The sequence below is a fragment of the Clupea harengus genome, chromosome 20, assembly GCF_900700415.2.
Source record: "Clupea harengus chromosome 20, Ch_v2.0.2, whole genome shotgun sequence".
Lineage (NCBI taxonomy): Eukaryota > Metazoa > Chordata > Actinopteri > Clupeiformes > Clupeidae > Clupea > Clupea harengus.
Window position 1 is genome coordinate 5,093,917 of NC_045171.1, and position 9,575 is coordinate 5,103,491.

Here is a 9,575-nt window from a genome sequence, read left to right on the forward strand (position 1 = left end):
TTTGTAAAACATTTTCTTATGTCTACGTCTGTTTGGCGACATACCCTCAAAGTCTGACAAGTAAGCATGTTGCATTCTTGCAATACTTGCGTCATATGCTTAGCAATCTTATAACTGAGATAGATCTAGGGTAGGCCTACCGCAAATAAACATAAACTTTAGATCTTTGAATGATCTATTCTATAATTACAAGAAATCTATACTAAAATAAAGGGCAGCACACAGTGACTTGCAGGTGACAAGAACACTTTTATTGGCATATGCAGAAATTAGCCTACCTGTTTGTCTCTACACCCTCTAATCTCCCGACACAAACATATATTTATATAAACATGTTTAAAAGGTAACAGTTGTGTCTATTAACATCCTAAAGCCACAACCTTTGGCTGCTTATACTTAAACTGGTTTCAGTTTTTAAAGTAGACCAATGTGGTTCATTATTTGTGGAATAATTAATATGAAAAGTCTGCTTGTTCAGAAATATACTTCTGCTTATTTGTTGTACACTGTACAGCAAGTTGAATTGCTGTTCACATACAGTTTGCATACATATCCCAAAGTGACATGAACGTCAAAAACGTTTAGTGAAAATATATATTTAATTGAAAGTGCTCAAGAATTAGGTCATCAATAATCAAATAAAGTTATTTAAAGTGATTAGTGATGATTCATTGTCCTGTCCAATTATTAAAATGATGCGTTACTTCAGAGTAAAGTTTATGATATTATTTAACAATAAACCGGGGAAAAAAACTTCACAAATGCCATATCTACAATTATGTAGAGCTGGCAGAGATAGGAAATCAATTAAAAATGTCTTCACAGTAGTGCATTAAGTCACATTTTGAGCTTCATACATACAAAGGCATGAATTATTTCAAAGACATTTTTGCTAAAATATTACATGACCAATACTTTGGAGTGTTAAAATGTATACATTAAGTTATAAATAAACTGCTAAGAAAAAGTCCCTGAGAGGTTCTGTTTGAAATCAAATGATGTCTTTCACATATAGCTGAGCCATTACGTCCAGAGCAGGTTCTCCAGGCAAGAATTCATGCAACAGGAATGAAAGCAGCATCTGTTCAGTTGAAAAGAAGAAGAAAACATTTCAGTCAACATAAGATAATGACAGAGCTTTGCAGGTGATCAGTAAGGGACAATACTCACATAAACCAGTTTCTTGTTCTCTTCTGTCTCTTGGAAGATCTTAAACACTGTTTCCACATCAGTCTTCTTGAGTATCAGGTAGTTTGAATCTGAAAACACGGTAAATATGGCTTCAAACATACCCTTGGTAATCTCACAATATCTAGACTGACATAAAAAAAGTACCCCCCATACATCTGGTATTGATGAGCTGTTGAGCTCGTTCTCTTGTCTCTGTCTTCTCCTCTGGACGCCTTTGAGGTCTCTGCACCCCAGCAGCACCATCAGGCCACTGCTTCTCCCGAGCAGTGTCAATGTAGGATGCCACTTGTGCTTCTGTGGCGTTCATTTTGTCCAAGAAGCTATTCACTTTCCTGAGAGCAACATCAGGACAACATCATTGTGTTACATGTTACTTGTTGAGTATAAATGGAACATTTTGATTTAAAAAAAATTTATATGAGATAAGCTAATGGTTTGCACATACTTCTTCACCAAAGGCATGACGGGTTTGAGAATAGCATCAAATATGTTGAGGATGAATGAATTACCTAGAAAATAAATAAATTCAGTTTCGTGCTGATGAAAAGACACATATTTATGTGGCCGATTTATGTGGGGAATTAGGTAAATGTGCATCTTAGTCATTAAGTGGTAATAGTGTGAAGAACAGAAAGGACAGACCAGATATTTCTTTTAGCAACTCAAATATTGCCTTAGTAGCTTCCAGATGTTCCCAAGACTGGTTAGTGTTTTTCTCCAAATCGGTCTGGGTATGCAAATCCACCTTTGTCAAGCCACCTTTGCTCTTGTGCCTCACAGCAGACATTCTGTGTAAAAGTGTGTCCCTTTTACTTGTTTTGTTCATCAGATGCGGCCAAGAATCATTGAACACTGAGTCTGAATTTTGATCGAATATTGTATAATGCACTTTGGGAATCACAGATCTAGCTTTGGCCAGAAATTCATCAAAACTTTCAGCAATACTGGAAAGCCCACTGATTATGGCTCCAGATTGATCACTGGGATCCTCTAACCCCTCAGATCTGTCATCATTGGTCAGTGCAGGTTCACTCTCCTCAGCCCCATTGGTATCGTTGGAAGCAGTGTCAGAAACACTTTGGAGGACTGTGTGATGAGGTTCCATAGCATCTCCTTCAGCGTGTTCTCCCTGGTTATTCACTGTAGTCAGCTGGGCAACCTCTGGCTCATGCATCAAGGCCGTAGTCTTCACAGCCTCTGAGTTAACCACTGCAACGGGGCTATTGCTCTGTAAAAATACCAGCAGGAAGTTATTTCTACTAACACAGCATTTTGTAAGCAACACTCAAGTGTAAAGAAGGCTAATGCTGCTTCCAAAGTCACCAGCAAAGGATGTATGGAGTTAGAATAGTTTAGTCACAAATCAATATCACTCAATTTACAAATGTATTTTGTGATTCACAAATAAATGTCACACGATTCACAAATATATTTCCTGATTCACATAGAAATGGTCACACCATTCACAAATGTAGATGCTGTTACATGTATTTACAAAACACTTGCCATTTGTGAACATCCCTGCATTTATTTGTGGGTTTTGACAATTTCCTGACGCGGCTTGATTCACACATGCATTTTTTAAAGGACATTCTCTGCAGCCTATCAGATGTCTCTCACATTTCTCACATTAATTCAAGGGCATGATTGAATGTGACCACACTGCGTTGCATCTGTGCAATATTTAGCTATGTGGATTACTTCGCCATAACAGACATCTGCACACAACTGATTACACAAAGAGGAATCTATGCCTCAATGGCATCTGGTAGCTGCCCACCAAGTGGGATTGTAACATATGTATCTTGTTAAACCCCTTGCCATACGTGATTGAACATGCTTGAACTACGAATATTTGAAAGAATGGCCAATTCAATCCAACTTGCCATATCAAGCAGGTTGTTTTCCCGAAGTAGAGCAGCTGCAGAGGGCATTCTAAACCGTAGGGTAACCATTGGACTAACCCAGCAAAATGAGTTGCTCTTTTAACCCAGCCACTGGGTAACTAGGATGCTTGGTCAACCTAGTCCATCCAAATAGGTTAACATTGCTATTTTAACCGAGCTGCGGAATAATTTCAGAGATGCAGTATTATTTTTAGATACAAACCTTTATTTCACTCTGAAATCGGCCCATTTTCCAGTGCATGTTGAAAACTGCTGGACAGGATGGATGGAAGAATAACTACCTTTTTTAAAACTTTTTACATAGCTCAAATAATAAAAGAATTAAGTTAAAGCAAAGTCAACCAGCGGCTGTAAGGTCTCAGACTTTTGGACCTCACCCCAACTCGTATACTTCGTGTAATCGGTTGTATGCACATGTCCATTATGGTGTAGTAGCAGAGAATATTTAATAGGGGAAAAACTTCCACTCTCACAAATTCTCTGGTCGTCCACAGAACTGGACACTGCGCCGATGTAACACAATGTGGTCACATTCAGCCATACCCTCGAATTTTCATCCATGTAATTTGCTGAAATCTGATAGGCTGCAGAGAATGTCCTTTTGAAACAATAGCATTTGTGAATCAAGGAATGTTACAAAAAATCCACAAATAAACGCCAGGATGTTCACAAATCGCGAGCGGTTTGTAAGCGCACATACGTTTGTCTAAATGTGACAGTGTTTACATTTGTGAATGGTGTGACATTTATATGTGAATCAGGCAATACATTTGTGAATGGCATCACATTTACTTGCGAATCACAAAATGCATTTGGGAATCACATGACATTTATTTGTGAATTTGAAACTATTCAAACTCCATATGGATGCTGTGTGCATTGATTCAGACAACTGCAAATTCTCTTTCAATACATATGAATACACAGGTCCAATTTACTATTATACTTAAGCAAGTCATACTGGCTGTAGTTCCAGCTAATGGTGGTATAAACTGACTGTAACAGAGGGACTCTAGCAGCATTAACTCACTAAATATTTAAAGCTAACTAAATATACATCTCAATATACATCTCGAATTAAGCTCACTAAATATACGATCTCGATCCAAATCAAGACCTACCTCCTCTTCCTCCTGTGCAGGAGTCAGGAAGTAGGCAATGCCACTGAGAAGACCCCACACTCCTCCACAAGGTTCTTCTTCACTCAATAGCTTGTCCAATGGACACAGGAACTGAAACACGGGCTGGCTGTGGCCAAACTCTGAATTTGAGACCAGTTCCTGTTGTCCAGTGGTTATACATTGTTACTTTTTTTGACAATTATATATTTTGTATTTCCATGCATATATGCTAAGAGAATATATATTTATCGTGTACCTGAAGAAAATTCTGCAAAATGGCCTTAGCTTCCACTTTAAATTCTTCATCCAGATCCCTCCCTTTGTCATCAACTACTGCAGAAATTGATGGTAGACTTGACAGGTCCTGTAAGTGACCCAGCATTCAACACCATGGTGTTACTTTGTGCCAGAGGGGTGAAAGTTTCATATTTCAGTGATACAGAAGTAGTTCATGCTAACTGTTACTCCCGGAATTCCACTTGCATGCATCCCTCACCTGCCATTGGCTATGGAAATGGAGGAGGTCCGTTTGTGTCTTAATCACATCCCACTGAAGATTGTCAGTGTTGTCTCTCTCTTCAAGATGAACTGCAAAGCATAACTCCTCACTCTCTCGCTGAACCTGAATGATTGCATCGGAGAAGTGTGATGTAATACATACTGAAGATGTTCTGAAACTCAGGGGAACAATAGAATTAAACTGATCGAAGACTAACTTACATTATTGACTGTGACAATCCAGTTCCCCACTCTCCACATTTCATAAGACAACTTAAACTCCATCATGTCCTCCTGAACACCTGTGAGGTAGGCCTCCAGGTCCATGTCCTCTTCCTGACATTTCATATGAGGGAAGGGAAAATGCATTAATAACATCATTTAGCACTCTTATCAAATGTTAAATGAATAAAAAAGAACAAACATCCTGTCCTCTTACACTATCGGAGTCCGTTTGACTTTTGACGGAGCCCTCTGTGCTGCTGCCGGCTCCACAATCCCTGGCATAGGAAGCTGGGCTCTGGTCCGCCAAGGCCCTTAACATGAGCTCCCTCTCCTTCTTCTTCAGTTCCTTCTTTTTGGCCTTCTTTGACTTCATTTTATCGAGAAATTTTGACCATCCCTCTTTTAATTTCTTACCGTCTTTAAGGAGCACAAAAAGTATCAATGAAGTTCATTCATCCCAAAATTCAATTTACAAACACTGTAAAAAGCTTGGTGACACAATCGGCTGAACATACGTTTCTTTTTCTTTCTGCTGACATCCTCTGCATCATCTGCTGAGCTGCAATATATATTTCTTTAATCAACGGTGTGGCCTCATCAAAAGACACAAAATGTGTGATCGTAATGGTTTCCTTTAGCCACTACACTGTACAGATAAGCAGGTGAAGTTACGTACGCTCCCGCATCTTCAGTCTCTGGGGAGGAGGCTCTGTCCTCTCTCTCAGACTCGCACAGGTCATCCACCGATCTCTTGAACGCCACTTCATCCAGCTGACTCACCACCAGCTGGTTAAGATTGTCCGGGTCGGAGAGCCAAGTCACTAGCAGGTCTAACACTTAAGCACAAATACAAACGATAGTTTAATGACGAAAAACATATTTGACCAGAATGTCAGAAAGTAGTAGAGTAATCACAAAACCATGAATAAAACATTTTGACTTGTGGGTTGAATATATAATAGTGACTTGCATTATCTATCTATCTAAATGTGTAGTGGATTTAAACTGTAAGTTCACTCCCCAGCTTTGAGCCTAACCCACTGCATAATTCTGAAAAATGCTAAAAGATGGGCAAGGGGCTGAGAGTGGGTGTGGGTAAGAGCTGAGAGTTTACTCTGTTCAAATGACCAATATGTACCAAAGTGTACACTTCACTCTCCTTTTGTTTTTAGAGTGTACCTCTTTAATAACATGAGGCACACTCTACAAAATGGCTGAGCAGACATTTTATAACAAGTGCTTCAAAAACAAGATGTCACTGAAAAGATCAGCAAAATGTAAATAATGAATTAAAACTCTCAACTGAACGTATGAGGACATAACTAATTGGATTGCTACACTCACATTTAGTGCTCTGACCCATGTTAAGCTATACAGTTGGCTGTCAGTAGAAAAAAGGAACAATTTTACAATAGTATGAGGCCATGTGGTTAAGGGCAAGGGAAGTTACCTGACCCAAATTCAAACACAGTTGTGACCTTTTTGACAGGTGGACAGTATCTGAATCAACTTGTGTAACTTTTGGTACTTTCGAATTTTTCTTGATTCTGGTATACTTCAAGAATCTTTTCAGAATTGACTATGGAGCTTTTGCTTGTTACAACTGAATGTAGGGCAAAATACTGTAGTCAGTATGGGGATAGCAGGACTGAAAAGAATATCCTTACACCAAAGTCAATACAATTTATAGCACAAGCCAAGACATGTGAAGGAGGTATGTTTTCAATTACATTTGGGTCTCTTCAAAAAGGCGTGGCAGATGTTTCTACTCAAATGGACTTGCCATCCATTGGATGCAGCAATGCACTGCAAATGGAGATGGCGTGAATGATTACCGCCTCTTAATGGCCCCGATCCTGTCAAGCTAACGGAAATATCAAGAGGATTTGTACCTTTCACAGCAACTACTTCATTTAAAATACAGCGGTAGAGTTCAAGGTCCCAAAGGGTTTCCGGGAGGAGATTCCGCACAAGGGCCTCAGAAAACACCCGGAGGACTGCCATCTCCTCTGCTCTGGAGCTGAAACATGGTGTTCTGAGACCAACAGTCACAAAGGCACTGGTGTGAGATAAACAAACACAGTTGCAGAGCCCCTGAAAATGAGGCATTACATATCCCAAACTATCACAGCTGTAAAGGTTTCATGTGACTTTAGCAAGGTGCATGATGCTAAATAGGTCTAAAGTCCCAACCAGTATAGATTAAATGGTCCAATTAAATGGAACTTACTGACAACATGCCATAAAATCAGACAAAACGTAATACCTAATCCAAACGTTGCCATAACATGGTTTGTACATCTATGAAGAACTTCATCTCAATTTGTAGGTTTGAATCGGTATCCTGCACCGGTTCCCGCTAAAACCAGCTCACCCTTTAGACTGCTTTGCATTATGCAGATGTTGGGTGAGGATGCGAATAAGGCCCACACTGGCAGCACAAAGGTCAAATTCTCGTGTCCTTCTGATAAGCCGATCCACAAACAGGTCAAACTCGGTCTTGAGTGCTCCGTGGAGAGGTTGGCTGGTAGTGGGCTCAGGCACAATGTACCAAGGAACGACTGTCTGGCTGTATGCACACTCAAACACTGGGAGAGAGACACAACACAGCAAACACCAGTTTACTTACACACCCTGTGTCAATCATGAGTTTCGCATTATACCTTGCAGAGGATCATGTGTGATCAAAAAGCATAGCCACAGATGGTTTCCTTTTTAGAGCGAGAGAGAGCATTGCTGTGACACTGCACTACCCACTGCAGTGAGTTGACAGTGGTCTTTAACCAAAAAGATTGTAATAATAGGGTGTTGTGAACCCTCACCTTGTTGAAGAGATCTCTTAACATTGAAATATTGTGTGCCGTGCAGTGATTCCTCCTTGGAACTAGTTATACTGCTCCCATCACAACTGCATATTTTCTCCTCATTTTTTCCCTGAAGAATACAGGAGGACTGGATGTATTACACATTTTCTGGTAATAAAGAGGAATTCTATTACATTCTACCTGTTTTATTCTGGTTATAAATATAGGCCAGTAAAGTGGCATCAGTGCTACCTGGCCCACCAAAGGAGTTGTTGTGAGAGTAACCTAATCATTGTCTGTGTTGGCTATAGGGGTATGTCATTATAACTCCCTCATGCTTTCACAGAAACTGAAAATACAGGCACCCTGCACTCTTTGTAGAACATTCTGAAGTCTTTGTTTTGCCCAAAACAAACCCCTCCGTCACTTATTCCACAAAGAGACGACACACATCTTAAGACATCGCACATAATGTCATTTTGAGAAAACCATTTCTACATCAATTCAATTAGAGTGCAAATGATAAATTACGGTTAAGAATTTCCTAATAATAATTGGAATTGGAAGAAATTAAAATCAAAACCATGAACATTTTTCTGTTTGCGCTTTCCACTCGTGGCACTGTATAGCGAACATATCCAAGTTATTTTTTTTGCATTTTTCGTCTTTGCAGGGAAAATAGTCAATAGTTGACTCAATGTTGCATTCAGCGTGTCTCATACAGCGGGGTTGTGACTCGGTAGCTAAGAAGCTGAGAAAAACGACAAAGTATGAAGGTTACCTGGCATGGTGGACTTTCAGCCAACTCATCGGTCTGTGTACTACATTCAACAGACCTTTTGAAGAATTTAAGTGACAAAAGAACGCATATCAACACGCCTAACTGGAGAGTAACTTCTCCGTAATCTGAAAAATACCACAAGAAGCCAATAGTCGTGGCAACGAGAATACGCTTCAGGTACATCGTTTACAAAAGACAAATTCCACGCTGCAGTCAATCTGTTGTTATTCTCTGCAAACTAAAATTCATTTTCAGGTTATCATCTCTGTCCTTCATCGCAGTAATCAACATGCAACAATGTAAGGAGTAACCTATAGCCGGAAGAAAAATATGTTGAAAGTGAGAAGGTCGATCCTGCTGCGTCTATTTGATTGGCTCAAAAATAGATGCGTTTTTTTGTTTGGTTTTTTTCTCTCTGAGGAACTCTCCAACGCCCTTCTTCTCCCCTTCAAATAAAACGAGCCATTAACGTTTGGCGTAATATATTTGGGTAATTGTATAGGTCTATATATTTTCCAATTTTTCAGAAAAATATTATGATAAACCCACTATGATATAATGTTAAAATAAAGTGTAGCATAGTTTCACTCACTTTCAGCTAATATGGTCGACTAGATAAGTAAAATATTGTATTTAAAGCGAGCTGTGACCAACAGTAGTTGAGTAAGTGCTATCAAGGACCCGTTATTACAACTCTCAATCAGAATCAGAACTGTATTTGAGTAGTATAAGAAAAGTTTAGCAGAAAATACAAAAATAATAATTTCCTCCATTCAAGATCATCTCACTGATTTGGGGACTCTTAAAAGTCATTGGTGTGGTGTTCAGTCCAGTCCCCCTCTAAACAAGTCACTTTGTGCCTGGAAGGGTTATTCAGGGTACAGCCTGTAGGCCTAACACATTCCATCCATGTTCTGCATTTTGTCTTCACTGTGAACCTTGCCCTTCAATAATAAGGAAAAAGTCGAGCGTATGCACTGTTTGTCATAGGCTTGATGCAGTTCGACTCTTAAACTAGTGAGAGGCAACAGATGAAAAAGCAGTGTGA

At 39.5% G+C, this 9,575-nt stretch overlaps 1 protein-coding gene across 2 annotated transcripts; it reads right to left on the minus strand.

Annotated features, from left to right (window-relative positions):
* Positions 1–229: 229 nt before the first annotated feature.
* Positions 230–9,067, minus strand: si:rp71-46j2.7. 2 transcript variants are annotated; one of them, XM_031587478.2, is made up of 17 exons: positions 8,528–9,062; positions 7,765–7,876; positions 7,317–7,530; positions 6,835–6,977; positions 5,619–5,778; positions 5,458–5,501; positions 5,157–5,359; positions 4,940–5,053; positions 4,716–4,841; positions 4,476–4,583; positions 4,220–4,378; positions 2,187–2,419; positions 1,834–1,979; positions 1,637–1,700; positions 1,345–1,523; positions 1,171–1,259; positions 230–1,081 (listed from the first exon to the last, which is right to left on the minus strand). In XM_031587478.2, exons 1-17 carry the CDS (start codon positions 8,708–8,710, stop codon positions 992–994), a joined length of 2,367 nt encoding a protein of 788 aa, XP_031443338.1. In that variant the 5' UTR covers positions 8,711–9,062; the 3' UTR covers positions 230–991. The 2 variants fall into 2 exon arrangements, with proteins under 2 accessions (XP_031443338.1, XP_031443337.1); XM_031587477.2 differs by having other exon boundaries at positions 1,834–2,419; positions 8,528–9,067.
* Positions 9,068–9,575: the final 508 nt, after the last annotated feature.